This window comes from Hyaena hyaena, unplaced genomic scaffold (genome assembly GCF_003009895.1).
Source record: "Hyaena hyaena isolate Hyena2069 unplaced genomic scaffold, ASM300989v1 scaffold_769, whole genome shotgun sequence".
Taxonomy (NCBI): domain Eukaryota; kingdom Metazoa; phylum Chordata; class Mammalia; order Carnivora; family Hyaenidae; genus Hyaena; species Hyaena hyaena.
The window spans coordinates 692546-708559 of NW_024081401.1; the positions used below are offsets into that span (position 1 = coordinate 692546).

The 16014-nt window shown below is 54.2% G+C and overlaps 1 protein-coding gene across 2 annotated transcripts in view; it reads right to left on the minus strand.

The window, feature by feature from the left end:
- Positions 1 to 588: 588 nt before the first annotated feature.
- Positions 589 to 16014, minus strand: part of TLN1 (talin 1) — a 31759-nt gene continuing 16333 nt past the window's right edge. For both annotated transcript variants that reach the window (XM_039218582.1, XM_039218583.1), the window contains 35 exons: positions 15877 to 15990; positions 15549 to 15683; positions 15269 to 15397; positions 14574 to 14676; positions 14241 to 14449; positions 13758 to 13877; positions 13354 to 13551; positions 13024 to 13163; positions 12750 to 12843; positions 12558 to 12647; positions 12323 to 12445; positions 11139 to 11282; positions 10513 to 10674; positions 10138 to 10278; positions 9863 to 10044; positions 9540 to 9672; positions 9215 to 9316; positions 8955 to 9125; positions 8708 to 8857; positions 8498 to 8599; positions 8302 to 8421; positions 7294 to 7440; positions 6980 to 7146; positions 6677 to 6860; positions 6461 to 6586; positions 6245 to 6361; positions 3441 to 3626; positions 3199 to 3306; positions 2585 to 2690; positions 2264 to 2388; positions 2041 to 2166; positions 1851 to 1913; positions 1567 to 1749; positions 1302 to 1430; positions 589 to 1173 (listed from right to left, as the gene is read on the minus strand). In XM_039218582.1, the coding sequence (XP_039074513.1) occupies positions 1048 to 1173; positions 1302 to 1430; positions 1567 to 1749; positions 1851 to 1913; positions 2041 to 2166; positions 2264 to 2388; positions 2585 to 2690; positions 3199 to 3306; positions 3441 to 3626; positions 6245 to 6361; positions 6461 to 6586; positions 6677 to 6860; positions 6980 to 7146; positions 7294 to 7440; positions 8302 to 8421; positions 8498 to 8599; positions 8708 to 8857; positions 8955 to 9125; positions 9215 to 9316; positions 9540 to 9672; positions 9863 to 10044; positions 10138 to 10278; positions 10513 to 10674; positions 11139 to 11282; positions 12323 to 12445; positions 12558 to 12647; positions 12750 to 12843; positions 13024 to 13163; positions 13354 to 13551; positions 13758 to 13877; positions 14241 to 14449; positions 14574 to 14676; positions 15269 to 15397; positions 15549 to 15683; positions 15877 to 15990 (4755 nt within the window). In that variant the 3' untranslated portion in view covers positions 589 to 1047. The remainder of the gene's footprint in view (positions 1174 to 1301; positions 1431 to 1566; positions 1750 to 1850; positions 1914 to 2040; positions 2167 to 2263; positions 2389 to 2584; positions 2691 to 3198; positions 3307 to 3440; positions 3627 to 6244; positions 6362 to 6460; positions 6587 to 6676; positions 6861 to 6979; positions 7147 to 7293; positions 7441 to 8301; positions 8422 to 8497; positions 8600 to 8707; positions 8858 to 8954; positions 9126 to 9214; positions 9317 to 9539; positions 9673 to 9862; positions 10045 to 10137; positions 10279 to 10512; positions 10675 to 11138; positions 11283 to 12322; positions 12446 to 12557; positions 12648 to 12749; positions 12844 to 13023; positions 13164 to 13353; positions 13552 to 13757; positions 13878 to 14240; positions 14450 to 14573; positions 14677 to 15268; positions 15398 to 15548; positions 15684 to 15876; positions 15991 to 16014) is intronic.

Sequence of the window (16014 nt, forward strand, 5' to 3'; positions counted from 1 at the left end):
TTCTTCTTCTTCCAGCGCTGTTCTCGGCAGGGCTAACAACAGGCTGGGAGGGGCTGGAAGGCCCCCAGCCCGTGGCCAGTAGAACCTAGCTGCTGCAGCCTCAGGGTGGATGTTTTGCTCGTTAGCAGCCTCAGCCAAACCTGTGGCCACAGCTCTGAGGCTCAGGCACTTGATTCTTATCGGCTTATTCTTTTCAGCAAAGCTGCTTTTGAAAATTTGAATTTGGCCAGGAACCGGATTTGTTCAAATACTCTGAACAGTTACGAAGAACAGAGTTGTCCCTGGTAGCCACAAGGAGCAGTGGCAGCTGCTGTCCCAGCAGCAGAGTAATGACACTTGGTGAGGCACGGGCACCAGCCAGTGAGATAGGGGACCACAGGAACAGGACCTCTCAGCTTCCCAACCCTGGTGACTCTGGGGCGCTGGGTGCGAGGAGGAAGGGGCCGCAGGGGGCAGATTGCCACAGCGTACCCCCCACTCCCATTTCTGAGCCAGATGAAGCTGGTGACATAACTGAATCCCATTCTTTGCTCCACATTCTCTTTGCCTGAGGGGCGTCTCCCATCGCCTGACAAGGCCAGGCAGAGGTCTAGGCAGAATCACCTTTATTGGAGCATGACCTATTTGGGGCTTGCAACCCTGCAGCCCCCACAGGTAGGGGGGTAGGAGGAGTGGGGGAGGGGGAGAAAGTATCAAACAAGTAGGAGCAGAGCCAAGGCTGTGGGACTGGCTGGAAGCCGCCGGCAGGGTGGGGCGGGCTGGATCCCTGGCAGGTCCAGACGGAGGTGCAGCAGCGTTAATAATACTCTTGGAGCGTTAATACTCTAGGGAGGGGCAAGCACTTAGGGGGCCCTAAAGGCACGAAGGCACTTGGAGTCAGGGAGGGGACAGGGGATGTGCAGCGGGACTGGGCAGGGCCAGGCCCGGGGTTCGGCAGGCACTTTGGGGCGTGCTGGGGCTGGGCAGGTGGGGCCGACAGCCCAGAAGGCTTTGGTAGAGGCAGGCACAGTCTCTGGGCTGGGTCTGCATTAAATAGACGTAGCCGCGCTAGTGCTCATCTCGAAGCTCTGAAGGCAGGAACTTGTACTGTTGCTGCCGGATCTGTGCCAGCTTCTTCCGCGCCTCTTCCAGCTCTCGTTCCTTCCGCAGCATCTCTTCCTGTGCGGCAATGATCTGAGGGATGGAGATCGGGGGCTCAGTTTAGCAAGCGTGTACATCAGGGTAGGGGGCCGTTGGGCCCGGCACAGGAGCGTGACTGCCTGGCTGGCAGTGTCCTTAAGGGTGTCTGGGGCAAAGCTCACCTGGGCAATGCCCCCAACCATCTTCTCCTTCACCACCACTGTCTCGTTCTCTTGGTCTTCAAAGGCTGCAGCCTTCTGTGCCGCCTTCACCAGGTTATCCGAAGCTCGCTTCACTGCATTGCCAGCAGCCTGGGCAGAGAAAGCAGTGTGAAGCTGGGAACTCAGCTGAGAGAATCCCTCTACTCCCTCACAGAAAAGCACGTCTTGAGGGAAGAGCTTAAAGCAGCACAGCCCAAGATACAGCAGGGTGGTCACGGTTCCTCACCTGAAGTCGTTTCATCGCCTCCGAGTCCTGGTCAGCCTTGACCTTGCAGGCCACAAGGAGCTGGGCTGTGGAGGCAGCTACCTGCTTGGCTGATGAGATGAGCTTCTCCTGGCTGGCATGGCCTTGCACGGCTGCATTGGCTGCCTCGCACAAATTGTTGGTGGCTGCGGCCACCATCCGGGCCTAAAGTGAGGGGATTCGAGTAGATTAACATGTGCCTGTTGCCCTGGGCCTTCCCCTCTGGTCTCCCCAGCTCAGGGACCTAGTGGGTACTGTGCACTCACAGCGGAAATGAGGCCCTGGGACCACTGCCCATCATCCAGTGCATTGGCTGGAATGGCGCCCACCTGTGGAGGAAAGAGGAGCGCTCACTCAGACCTGTGCTCGCCGTAGGTGTGTAAAAGCCCCCGGATCCATTCATGTGGACAGCAGAGCTGCTGCTGTCCCTGTTCTTCTGGGTGTCCAAGTACTTACCTTCCCTTGGGCCACCAGTTCCCTCTGGGCAGCTGATGCAGCCTTTACCAGGGCGCTGGTGGCTGCTGCAATGGACTTGGCAGCTTCTAATATCTGCTCCTCAAAGTTCAAGGACTCATCTGCCTCCTACAATGAAGAGATGGAGGTTGTGGAGAGATGCAAAGTGAAGGCAGGGATGTCCTGCCATTAGGAGGTTAGGGCAGAGGGAGGGAGGAGGACTGACCTTGGGTTTGGCCCGAGGCTTCAGCTGCTCCAGCTTTTTGGCTGCAGCCTCTATGGCGGCTGCAGCCCCCAGCAGCTCATTCTCAGCGATGACTGTGGGGTCCTCTGGGTCCACCCATTCTGTTCCTGTGTGAAGGGAGGAAGAAAAGGGCTAAGGCAGAGCAGGGAGGTCGAGAGCGCTGGGTAGCATGGTTAGTATCACCGGCCCCTGGCACCTGTCAGAACTGTGGGCAGAGGCCAGCTCAGAGCAGCCCAACCAGGAAGCAGAGATCTCCCCATGACAAAGATTTCCCTTCCCTCCCTGTCCCTGGTCACTCCTCACCCTTCATGGCCTCAGCAGCCTGGATGAGCTCAGTGACTGAACCAGCCACACGCTTTGAGTGTCCTGTCAATTGCTGCTTCAGTTCCGGGCTTGGCTTCTGCAGGGTCTGTGGAGGGGGAGCAGGCAGGGGGCAGAAAGCATCAGACCTGAGCTCCTACCGGAGGTAAGAAACAGGGCAGACCGTGACCCTGCCCCATCCATAGATCCCTCCACACCACAGCCCTCAAACACCATGCCCTCCGGGCATCACACTGCACACAGGGTGAAGACAGTGGGGCTGTGTGTCACTCACCGGCTGACAAGGAGCAAGGAGAATGATAAAATGAGAAGAAAGAAGAGACGATGAAGGTAGAGAAGAGGGAGGTCGGGAGGGAAGAGAGGAGAAAAGAAAAGAAAAACCAAGAGGAAGAGGTGAGTGGGAAAACCAAAGACACTAAGAATGTGGGGCCCCAGTGGGAGGGAAGCTTGGAAATCAGAACAGATTTGGGAAAGAGAAGGTGGGGTGGGGAAGCGATTTGAACAAAAGAATCGAGAGCTGGGCCTGATGCACACGGGAGGAGACTGTGTACTCAGGGAGGCCGGTGTAAGGAGCAGACACCACCCGCCTTCCTTACCAGCAGCACGTGGTCCAGCAGCTCCAGGTAGCCGTTGGCACACTCCCGGCCATAGTGCAGGGCTCGAAGCCGCACGTCAGGGGCCACTTCTGGGTGGTAAGCCGCTTCCTATCCCACACAGTTAACTTTAGGATCCCAAAGGGCTCCAGGCCGCCCAAGGCCCCACGGTCTCTCCCCACCCGTGTTCTGCCCCAAAGTTGCCACGCCGCCTCTGACTTTGGCCTCACTATCAGGGTTTCTACCTTGCAAGCCCGAAGCATATCTGCGATAGCTCGCCGACTCAGATTAGCTGTGGCAATGACATCCTCCTGGCGACAGGAGTTGCCAGCGGCAACAGCCTTGGCTGTTGCCATGGTGATACCCTTGGTCATGCGGATGAAATCTTCTGGGGTAGAGGTCTTGGCAGGTGGCTCTGGGGAACAGAAGACCTGTTGAGGACAGAACAAGAAGAAAAATTGTACAGTGTGTGAGACCACAAGACAGTGTAGCACTCTACTTGAATAATCTGGTTCATTCATTCACGTGTTCAAGAACAGGCATTCATGGAGTACTCATTGTAGGTCAGGTCCTTGAAGAAGTTCACACATCACAGCTAACAAAAGGCTGATGGTCATTTCTGATGGAAGATACTGGGGAGAGTTTATCTATTTGAAATTTAAGAAGTACCTCTGAGCTGGGTTTTTATTCCTACACTACATAGAAGCCTTGAAGGGGTGAGTGGCAGAGGGAAGGCAAGGGGCTGCGTCTTAAGAGACATAGATAACAGGAAGGCATTTTAGGTAAATGAGGGGCATGAATACTAGAATGTCAAGTGAGAGTATCAAAAATGTTCTAGAATTATAGGGATGATGGGGCGCCTGGGTGGCTTAGTCGGTTAAGCGTCTGACTTTTGCTTAGGTCATGATCTTGCGGTTCGTGGGTTCGAGCCCCACATCAGGCTCTGTGCTGACTGCCAGCTCAGAGCCTGGAGACTGTTTCAGTCTGTGACTCCCTCTCTCTCTGACCCTCCCCTGCTCACGCTGTCTCTCTCCTAGAAATAAATAAAAGACATTAAAAAAAAAAAAAGAATTATAGGGATGATGAAGAAAAGGTTGTTGGGGCCTTGACTATCAGACCAAGGAACTTAGACTTTACATAACACGTAAAAGTCAAAAATATTCTGATGTATGTGTTCATCCAGCAGATTATTAAAAATCAGCTAGTGGGAGATTCTTTGTGAGGTGCTAGGGATGCAATGGGGAATTAAGGAGACAAAGTCCTTGTTCTCATGGAGTTTACCCTATAGTTTTGGACACAGACAATAAGTAGGCAAAGAAACAAAAACTAAAGACTGAACTGGACTGTGAAGGAAATAAAGGGGGTGCTGTGCTGAGAAACAAAAGTGAGGTCCTTTCTCAGGTAGATGGCTGGGGAAGCCTCTCTCGGAAGAGGATTTTTTTTTTTTAAGATTTTACTTTATTTTTTTAATGTAACCTCTATACCCAATGTGGCGCTCGAATTCACAACCCTAAAATCAAGCGTTGCATGTTCTACAGACAAAGCCAGTCAGGCGCCCCTGAGGAGAGGACATTTAAGCTGCAGCCTGAAGGACTAGAAGGAGCCAGAAGTTAAAAAGGCTGGAGTAAAGCTAGTGCAAGGGCCTGCAGCAGCAGGAGTGACAGTGCAGTGGGGCTGGGGCTGGGGCTGGGGAAGGGGGCGGAGCAGGACAGATGAAGCTGGGGAAGCTGCAGGGGCCATGGGCCCGGAAGGCAGCGGTAGGGAGTGTGGATTTTACCAAAGATGGCAGGGCAGTCACTACAGGGTTCTAAGCAGTGAAGTGACATAATCTCATTTACGTTTTCAAAGGTATATCTGAGAATGCATCGGAGGGGTGAGTGTTGGGGCAGGGAGAACAGATGGAGGCTAGTGCACAAATACCCAGAAGCACGGAAGGACTAGGGACGGTCTGGAGGTGGTAGCGATGGAGAAGACAGAGCATGAGATCTGCACGGAGGGAGCGCTGACAGGTCTTGCGCTCAGATGTGGGAACGAAAGAACAACATCACAGCTGCGCTCCTGGCTTTAGGAGCTGAGTTATTAAAAGGTGCCACTTACCGAGATGGGAAAGATGAGCAAAAGATCAGGTTTGGGAGGCAGAAAGTTAAAAATTTCAGTTAACTTTCCTCTCCAAGGAAAGGCTCAGAATGGTGAACTCAGAAATGAGAAAGATGGAAAGGAGACGAGTGACAAGAGATTGAAGGGAGAGGGGAGGATGAGGCAGAAAACTAGCACAGTAGTCAAAGTGGAGAGTGGATGAAGATCCCAACCAGGGTGCCAACGGGAGTTGGGGGGCGTGGGAGAGGGGGGCTGAAAGAAGAGAAGGGGGAGGGTGGTTGGGAGGACTTGCAATGGCCGGGATGTGGTGAAGAAGATGGGGAAGTCACGGCTGATGAGGCTGCTGCCGTCGGAAGAGGAAGTTGCTTGTGGGCCAGAAGCTGGGTGGCATGGCATCTTGGTGGTGATGTCAGACAGGCAGTTGAGAATAAACTCAACTCAGAGCTGAAGTCAACTTGCCAGAGAACGATCGTGAAAGTGGTTAAACTTGCCAAAGAAGAGGACAGAGAAAGTGGGCGATTTGCATGGTTTGGGCCGGCCTCCGCATTTACAAAGGTTGAAAGTGGTTTGATGACGACTACAGAAGAGACGCTGGAGAAGCAAGAGCAAAGCCAGTGTCAGGAGGGCCAAAGGAAGAAAGATTTCAGAGGCTTGTTAACAAATGTTTGAAGAAGATGAAGGCCCAGAAGAGGCCACTGAATGTGGCAGCTAAGAGGCCACTGGTGACTGGGGAAAGCGGGATGGTGAGGGAAGGCAGTTGTCAAATGCTAAGGAGTAGGTAGGCGAGGGAGGGAAGACACCAGTGCAGCTCACTGAGGAAGTCTGGCAGCGAGTGAGGAGAACGAGTGTGACTCTTTACATTTCTGTCTGGGAATGTATGTGAAATATAGATTCATGATCTGTCTTGATCCCTCTCTAACCCAAGTCCCCGGTGCTCCAGACCCTTGCTCACCGCCAGCTCTTGCCGTATGTGTTCTGTGGTTGCCTCCAGGGCCCGTGTGCCTTTGGTGGCTTCATCTTCCACGGCTTTCACAGTCTTGAGCAATGATGTCACATTGGTCACCATCACCTGGGGGATGCATCAGAGGAGTTGGGAGAGGGGGTCGTTTTGAGGAACAGGAGAAAGTGCACCGATCGGCCTCTCATCCCCTCTCTCATTCCCTCCAACCTTGGCAGAGTTCTTGAGCTGCCACACAGCGGGGTCGTCCCCAACTTTGCCAGCTGCAGCTTTTGTTGCACTGATGAGGTCTCCGAGGGCTTTGGCCACATCCTTCACTGCGTTGATCAGCACTACCTGTGTGGGAGAGCAGAGGCTCTGGTTTGTGGGAAGGAAAGGGGGAACAGGCAGTGGTTCTGGCCAGAATTAGGGGTATCAGAGGGATACCTGTGTCTCAGGGTCCTCAGCTCCCAGGCTGGCTGCACCCAGCTTGACCACATCAGCGAGGCGGGTGATGGTGGCCACGGAGGACTGAGCAGCCTGTGCTAACTTCTCCTGGCTCCCAGCTGCATTCTGCACCAGGACCTTGGTGTCTTCCACCAGCACCTTTGCAGTCTTCAGAATGCCCTCCCTAAGGGAGGGCCCAGCCTGGTCAGCCCTTCTCAGTCCTCCTCTGACCCCTCCAGCCTCTTCCACCCCCAAACCTTACCCCCAGCCCCCCGCCTCTGTGAGGTCTGGTTCCCTCCTCACCGGTGGTCTGCAAAAGTTTCAGCACCCTCACGATTGAGGGTGCCGGCGGTAGCGAACATGATGGTGGTGTCAAGGTCAGCGATGATGCCAGACACAGCACTGGCTGCTGTGATGCAGGCCTGGGTGCCACGGTTCCCAGCCTGGAGCGCAGCCAGCACGTGGGAGACCTGGGGGAGGAAAGTCACATGGTGACTCTGATTGGTGCCTCGTGGAAGGGAAAGGTCACTGGTGCCTGGGAAAAGGGATGGAGGAGGGGACTGGGAAGGTTGGAGGACGATGGGAAGGGGGGCTGCAGGGTGGGGGAGCACCGTCACCTTCTCGGAGACTCTCCGGGCACACTCTATGAGCTCCTTCTTGGTGTAGGCATCACTGGGGCTACACTGCAGGGCGCCTGCCTTGGTGACCAGAGCAGCACAGCCGTGTCCCAGCTCCTGCACCCGGTGCTTGATGTGGGCGCCTATCTGTGAGCAGATAGGAAAAGGACATGGATTTTATAAGACACTCAGGGTACCTCCACCTGTGGTTGGAGGGGTCACTAAGGACCTAACAAAACACATATCTTAGACTAAAGGGCGGTGAGAACAAGTGCCCAGGCACAGATTCCATTTCATGGCCTTCAGGCGGGAGGCCACCTCCTACACACGGAAAATAATAGCATGTAGGCACCAACTGGCAAGGATTATGTGAAGTGAGTGAGGAGGTGGGGAGAAGCCCTGTATGCTGGGGGATGTGACTCAGGGCCAGGGACTACAATTTGGCCATATGTGGTAAGGGAGGGGTTTAGGGCGGGGGATTAGGTGTGTCATGCTAAGATCCAATTACTTGCTTTCTTGGAAAGCCAGGAGCTTAGGGAAGGAAGAGCTTCATGGGTCTGCAACAAGGAGGAACTAAGAAGGGATTACAGACCTGCATGACAGGAGGAGTGTCCACAGAGGCGACAGAGGCAACGGCTGGCTGGCAGACCAGGAAATCTCTAGATCATGGGCTGTCTCCTTTATCCCTGTGACTTTGATCCTGTCCCTACACAGCCCTGATCATTTTTTTTTTTTTTAAATTAAGTGGGCTCCACGCCCAACGTGGGGCTTGAAATCATGACCCTAAGATCAAGAGTCGCATGCTCCACTGACTGAGCCACCAAGGCGCCCCTGATCATTCTTTAGTGGAGTAGTCCTGAGGATGTGTTCCCCTTTCTATAGAAGACTATACAGAGTAAAGGTGGGACAGCCCTGCAGGCTGACATGATGGGGACAAGGGGCATGCTACTGTGATTTTCCGTGAGGGCCTAGGGGAAGATGTTCGTGGGCAGCTACCCCCATGTTTACCTCTTCATTCTCAGCAGCCACAGCTGCAGGCTTGGCCTGTGAGGCCAGACGGCCATAGTCACTGGTCAGCTGGTTAGCAAGAGGGCCCAGCTCCTCAGGGCTGGTGTTTGACTTAGTCACCTGATGATAACAGAAGAAGTAAAGTTATTTCCAAACTAAGCCCTCCGGGGGTAAGCTTAGACTCTTCCAAACTCACCATCTCTTGAACGGTGACAGCAATGGCCTTGGCTGTCCGCACCATAGTTGTCTGGTAATCCACAAAGGAACCTTCTGGTTCACCCATTGGTCCTTCGTCTAGCTGAGGGGGGAGGATGGGGGAAGGAAAACAGTGATCAGTGTCTCTGCACTGTGCTCAGCAACCCTGGCCCAGGGCAGCCTCTGACCACAGGTACCCCAAGACTCTAACCTGGTTGATGGCCTGGGTGATGGAGTCCACCATGCCGCCAACAACCCCAGCAGCACTGGCTGCCTCGTTGAGGGTCGTCGTCAGGTCCTCTACGGCCTCTGTCATCATCTGCACAGCCTCCTCCAGGGCTTCCTGGGTGTGAGCTGCTTGCTGTGGGGCAGCATGAGTGAGTGGAGAGGGGTTCTGTTGTTCCTGCTTCTCTGACCTCTTACGTCTAGTAGCAGGCTCTCCCTCCCACCCTCGGTACCTTGGGGTTCCCGCCAGCCTCCTTGGCTGTGTACAGCAACTGTAAGGCAGACTCTGCCAAGGTTTTAGTCTGGTCCAGGAGCGCCATCTGCTGCGGGTGGCTCAGGGTCTTGGAGGCAGCACCCACTGCAGCCAGAGTGAGCGGCTCAAAGTACTGGGCCATCTGGGACACCTGCGGCAAGGGGTTCGAGTGGAAGGTCAGCCGGGTCAGGAACCCTCGCTTGCCCTACCTTGGGACCACCCGTGTGTCTCCCCAGGTACCTTGTGTCCCAGCTGGGAGGCTTCAGCCCGTGCGGCACTGGCCAGCGGCTCAATAAGGTGGGAGATCTCCTGCACCGCAGTGAGCATCTGAGTGTGCAAGGCCTGGCGAGGAAGCGAGCGTTAGCCCTGACTGTGAATTGGAACAGGACCCTCTGGTTGCACAGGACCCTCCCCTTCGTTCCACACTGAGCTGACGGACTCCCCTTGGCATGTTCCTTCCATACTCTTGATGTTTTTGTGAGGCACACCTGGATCCCCGATCCTCCTCGAGTCTGCCGTCTCTCTTCCTGGACACAACCTTTCGTAGAACCCTGTTCCCCCTTACCTCTTGAGAGATTCCCTCACGGGGAGCAAGCTGTTGGCTGACCGCGGCGAGGGAAGCCTGGTCTAGGTCGCGCAGACAGCTGTTCAGAGCTGCGATGGCCGTCTCGCACTCCAGCTGTCCCGGAGCCTTGTCCCTATAGACACATCATAGGCTCTAACACCAAGAAGATCCCTTTGAAACAGGGTAGCCTATCTTTCTCCATAGCCCCCGATTCTTGGACAAGGGTCCTCCAACCCTGTCCCATCTCATTGCACTATTCGCCCCTGCCCCAGTCTGCTACAAGCATGTTCCCTGATCACACTGGCTCTCTACCCACTCAATACCTCATGCTTGTGATAAGCTTCTTGATGGAGTCTGAGACAGTACGGGAGTGGCCAGCCAGCACCGACCAGCGTGGGGGGTCCCGGGGATTGACTGCTAGGGCCCGAGCTGTCTGGATCAGTCCCCCGGCACTCTCCAACATTGTCTTGGCAGAGATCACAATGGGCTCCATGGCAGCCCGGCCCTGGAGAGAGAAGAGGCAGGGAGGTGAGTCTCAAGACTCTTTCAAAGACGAGGGGGCAGCTAGTGCATCGCTTCTCCCTTCACACTGCCTCACCTCAGGGCTGATCTGGGCAGGAATGCTGGAGAACTCAGGGTTGGATGCAAAGGCACTCAGATTGTCCACAGCCTCCAGCAGAGGGGCTGTTGCTGCTCGGCACTGGGCACGGTTCTCCTCTGTGAAAGCTCCGTCAAGCGCCTGGAAGTGGAAGTGACAGGCCCTCAGGACTGACTGTAGGCAAAGAAAGTGAAGCTCGGCTCTCCTCTCCTGGGCCAAGGGGGAGGAGAGGCTGGTGATGAGCAGTATGGATAGGAAAGGGCTGGGGCTCAGGCAGACAGGATCTGGTAGAAGGCTTCAGGGACTGATGGGGGGACTAGGGGAGAGAAGACTGGACAGGTCAGAGGGAGGCTGGGAATTTCAAACGCTGATCACCTTGATAGTCTTCACAAGATTGGCTGTGCTGTTGGCCACCTCCTTGGCCGATTGTACAAACTGGCGCTTGGCGGTAGGATTGGCAGTGCGAGCAGAAGCCAGGCGGCAGCTGTTACACAGTGCGGAGGTGTGTTTGGCCACAATGGTGGCTGCAGAGAGCACCTGAGGAGACAGACACGTGGAAGAGCCATGATGAGGGCAGGAAGGAAGTGTCCACACCCAGGCAAGAGCCCCTGTAGGTTCAGGGATGGAAAGTGGCACCTTTGGAAGTCTAAATAAGAAAGACAGAGTCACCTGAAAAGGGGAGATGTGGGAGACAGATACCCAAAGATGACCAGGGTGTGGGGAGGGGGAGATGAGAGACAGACACACTGATGAAGAAACCGTAATAGGGTAAGTGGGAGAGTGAATTCAAACTTCTACAGACAAGTTGTGAACTTAGCAGTAACTAAAAGTGACAAGAAACACGGCAGAAGACAATCACCCACAGAGAAGCTGTGTGTGGAAGGCCAGAGATGCGTCTCTGGCCTCTATTTCCCCACATCTCACCTCTCCTCCTCTCTTCATGGGGCTGGCCCGCCCCCCCTCTCCCAGGCTCGCCCATGGCCCCAGTTCCCTTAAGTTACCTGGGCCTGTGTACAGCCAGGCTCCCCCAAACTCTGACAGGCCATCTGAATCGCCTGGTTTGCACGGGCGAACTGTGTGGGCTCCACCAGTCCTTGCTGCCCAGCTTGGCTGTTGGGATCAGAGACCCCCACCAGATATGCAGCCTGGAGAGACAGAAAGGGTGGAGGTGGGGTGAGGAATCAAGAATATCCCCCACATGAGATCGAATAGTGATGGTAGGGAAAAAGCAGAGTAGGGGTAGGTTTAGTAGCCAGAGTTCTATGTGAGTGGCAGTATATTAACAACAACAACAACAACAACAACAAAAAACAAAAACCCAACAAAAAAACTCAACCAATAAAAAACAAAAAAGAAAAACCACATAGTAAGAGTTTCATCAAACTTCTGTTTAGATGCGTATCTGCTGGATTGGAAGGAAGAAAGCACTCTTTACTCTAAGTAGAAGTAAACAAAGGTTTGAAACCACCTCGCCACGCACACGTGCACACATGCATAAACGCCAAGTCTCTCTGAAAGAGCTCTATCACTGGGAGCATTGTTAGGATCGCTGACGTTTACAACACTTCCAAACCTCAGAGATTTGGAAAGAGGGAAGGGATTGGTATAACAGTTGCCACATTTATTTTTATGATTAGAAAACCATCATAGGTTTGATTCATACTTCATTCAACACATAGTAGCTCTGCGTTTTCCTCTTTATGCTTTTCTAAAAATAAGTCACATATACCCATATACTATAAGGGTTCATATACTAACGCGAAATAGTCTCGTGGCTAACAGGTTGTGTTATACTTCATAACTGCATGAAAAGGCGCAGTTAAGTGGTAACTCAAATATCTGGGAATTAAGTCACTGGCACTATTTTAATCAAGTAATAATTATGTGAAAAACGACTTGCACTGGGTAATTAGGATATACCAAGAAAGCCAGGGCTGGAAAAGGCCCCCTCACTGGATGGAATAATCATAACCCAAGGCACCAGGGGCTCAGGGGTGACAGCGGCCAGAACTGCTGGTACTCTCTGATTGCTGACCAACACCTCCACTCAGGAGGGGAAAGAACCAGTTTCCATGGAGCTGGTTTTGCAAACATAACTTCTTGATTATCTACTCGAGTGCCTGGCTGTTGAGGAGGTGGGGTAGGGAAAGCAGGGGCTTTGCAGGGACCATCGCAGGGGTATAACCTGTGCAGCTGCCTCGGTGAAGCCACAGAGCGCTTTGGAGGCCGTGGCAATGGCTTCCCCAAACTCCGGCAGGTTTCCATTCTTGGCGTTTTGGGAGATGCCGGTCATGGCCTCGCCCAGTACCTAAGAAACAGGGTGTCAGGAGAGTTGGCTCCTGTCCTCAGGGCAGGAGAGGAGTCCCTAGTTAGGTCCATCTTCCTGTCCTCTGCCCTCCTGGGTTCCTTGCTGCACTTACCTTTGAGTTCTCCATGACACTGTCGAGGCAGCCAAAGTAGGACAGGTCATTGATGGGCTGGACTGGGTTCTCCAGGAGTTCTCGGACCGTCTGTTTAGGGGGAGGACAAAGTAAGGTTCAAGACACTTTCCCCTCGCCAAACCCAGAGCACCTTCCTCAACCTCAACAGCACTTAGCCTGCCAAGTACGCACCTCCAATTCCCGCAGGGCATTGTCACACTCCTTCTGGCCTGGTGCCTGCTGGGTACACATGGTGATGAGCTGGTTGATGCTGTCGGTCACCGCCCTGGAAGGAAGAGAGTTGAGTGAATGCATACACAGGTTATTATCCTTGGGTCTATATGCACATGAAGTCTCTAGTTATTTCTCTTTCATCTGTAACCATTCCTAAGCTAGACTTCTCATGAAATGTCCCCTCCCCAGTCTCTTCAACATTCCAGGGCTGGGCTGCCCAGCTCCTACTTACCGGGCAGCGGCAGCCAGCTGACTCTTGAGGTTGGGGGCAGCAGGGTCTGTGGATAGGGCCTTGGCAGCCAGAAGAAGTTTGCTTGAAGACATAGAGATGCCCTTCAAGTTAGACACGATCTGTGCCCGGTCTTCCTGGCTCTGTTGAAGGTGAAAATTGTCCAGTCAGTCCTTTCTTATCTGTCTCTAAAATGGCTCGTGTCCCAGGCACTCAAGTAGTGCTGGGGGCCGGGAGGTGGGGGTTAGGGGGTGTTCAGGCAGAGGTCAGGACCGTGAAGTCACACAGGCATCTCTTGTCTAACCCCGAAACAGACCCCATGCCTTTACATACCGGTGCCTGTCCTGCCATCTCCACACCGGCTTCTAGGAAGGTGCTGAAGTCCTGTCCAAATCGACCCGAGGCTCGGGCCAGGTCCTGAGGGGTTCCCCGAGAGGCCTGCACTAGTTCCGTGGCTGCCTGATTCAGTCCAGCAGCAGCCTCGTTCAACCGGCTCTGAGCTTCCTGAAATGTCCCAGTGCTGGGGGGAAGCTGCAGGGTGAGAGAGAAAGTCAGAAGCCGGCATGGGGGACGATGCAAGGGAGAGTCTGGTCAAGGAGTGCTAGGTGGGCACTGAGCCTGGGAGTCACCAATGGGGGTAAATCTGGGAGGTCAAGGTCAAGGAGAGGTCTAGACGTGTGAGGAGAAGCTTGGAGTCTTCAGCTCCTATGTGCCCCCCACATCCCTGGTCTTCCTACCGAGTCACTCAGGAGCCGCTTGCTGGCATCTCCCACGACTCGCAGGGCGTTGTCCACATCTCGCTGGCCAGGCAGGCAGCTGACACAGCGGTTCAGGGCCTGGGTCACTGCTTTAGCCACCTGAGGTGGAAAAGGAGACAGGCGTTGCCAAAAAGGAAACCATTTGGGAAAGCCCCTCCTCTACTCATGGGGCGTGGGAAATAAGTGCTCTACTGCCTCTCAAAGTGAGGACGACAGGGCGTGTGTAGCTGAGGGGCTGAAGTCAGAGTAGCAAGTGATAGTGACCAAACTGCCCCACACCTGGTGTTCATTCAGCTACCCCCTGCCACAGGTTGAGACACTTCTACTAGGACAGAGGGAAAAGGTGGAATCCAGACAGGAGCTGCCAAGAGCAGACCCGAGAAGGTGTCTGTCAGTGTGGCTGACATTTTGCTCCAGTCACGGTGGGCCATAGGGGGAAGCGGTCTGTTTCCCAAACCTGACCTGGGCAAGCCGCTGCTGGCTCTCAGGGTCCCCTGGATGGCCAGCTGCCTTTTTTGCTTCCTCGATGAGGCTGCTGGCCTTATCCAGAACGTCGCTGGCTGTGTCAAGCACAATGGCTTGCACCGCAGGATCTGATGTCAGGGCAGCTACACCCCTAGCGGCCTGGGCCAATGACCGCAGCCCACCTGCCACTTCCCGAGCTGCAATACCTGGGAAGACAGAAGGGCAAAGGGGCTTTCACTGCCAGGCCCTGGTTCCAGTGGCTTCCTCCATCAGCTCCATCCCTCGGTTGGCTCCTGTTGCCCAGCTCCATTCCCAGCCCTGCCCACATACCTGCATAGTTCTCATTGCCCTGGGCAACCTCCCCCAGCAGCTGGGCAATGGCGGAGCTCACAGCTTTGGTGCTGTTCCCCAGGTCCTGGGCACATTTCTCCATCTAGGGACGAATGGGGAGACTCAGGTGCAGAAGGAACCAGGAAAAGGAAACTGGAGAAGCTGGCAGTTTAATGAAGGTTTTGGGCAGCTCTGGGATGCAGGTGGGAAAGAAAACCTTAGAGTTTGATTAAGAATGAAGTCTTAGAGGGGCACCTGGGTGGCTCTGTTGGTTCAGTGTCCAACTTTGGCTCAGGTCATGATCTCGTGGTTCGTGAGTTCAAGTCCCACATTGGGCTCGCTGCTGTCAAGCCTGTCAGCTCAAAGCCCGCTTCAGATTCTCTGTCCCCCTCTCTCTGTCCCTATCCTGCTTGTACTCTCCCAAAAATAATATTTAAAAAAAAAAGAATGAAATCTTAGGGGCACTTGGGTGGCTCAGTCAAACATCTGACTTTGGCTCAGATCGTGATCTCATGGTTCATGGGTTTGAGCCCCGCAGCGGGCTCTGTGCTGACGCCTCAGAGCCTAGAGCCTGCTTTGGGTTCTGTGTCTCCCTCTCTCTCTGCCCCTCCCCTGCTTGCACTCTCGCTCTCAAAAATAAACAAACATTAAAAAAACAAAACAAAACCAAAAACCGAGGTCTTAAGAATACTTACAGTCTCCCCAGGTAAGGGTTTAAGCTTGCCATCTCGAGCTGCTGCCTTTACTTCCTGCAGATCTCTCTCTAGATTCTGGACCACACTCAGGGCAGAATCCATCTCCAAAGGCCCACATGCTTCCTGAGCCTACAACAATAAGGGAGTTTGGGTACAAGACATACTGCTGTGTCCCACCGATGCCCCATGTTATACAATGATCCCTGTTTCAGGTTGTTCTGCAGACTCCCCATCATCCCAGACGCCACCCTCATTTTCCAAAGATGGCCAGCTCCCTTACCTTCTGGGCGGCAGTCCGAAGTTCAGCCAATGCGGTGCCGAGGTTTTTAGCACACTGACTCAGCTGCATGGCTGAAGCCTGGTCCTGAATTGTCGGCACTGAGGCCTTTGCAGCAGCCACCATCTTGCCACCTGGCTGTTGAGGAACAGGCGGGCAGATGAAAGTACCATCTGCTTGGGTACAGGGACTGATGATGGTCTGGCCGCTGTCAGGGCTGCAGCTCAGTCTGGGAAGGGGAATACTGGCAGAGCTTCAAACTGTGGGCGATCTAGGGAACTTAGAAGGGTGGGAAGGGTCTCGTCTGAGAGGTGGGGAGAGGGTGCCTTGCCTGCAGGAAGCTCTGGCTCGCAGCAATGAGGGCCAGCTGAGCACTGGGACTGTCGGGCTGAGCTTGGCTCCCTCGGACGCCCTGCACCAGCAGTGGAATCTGTTCTGCCACAGCCTGTGGATGAAAATGTCATGAGAG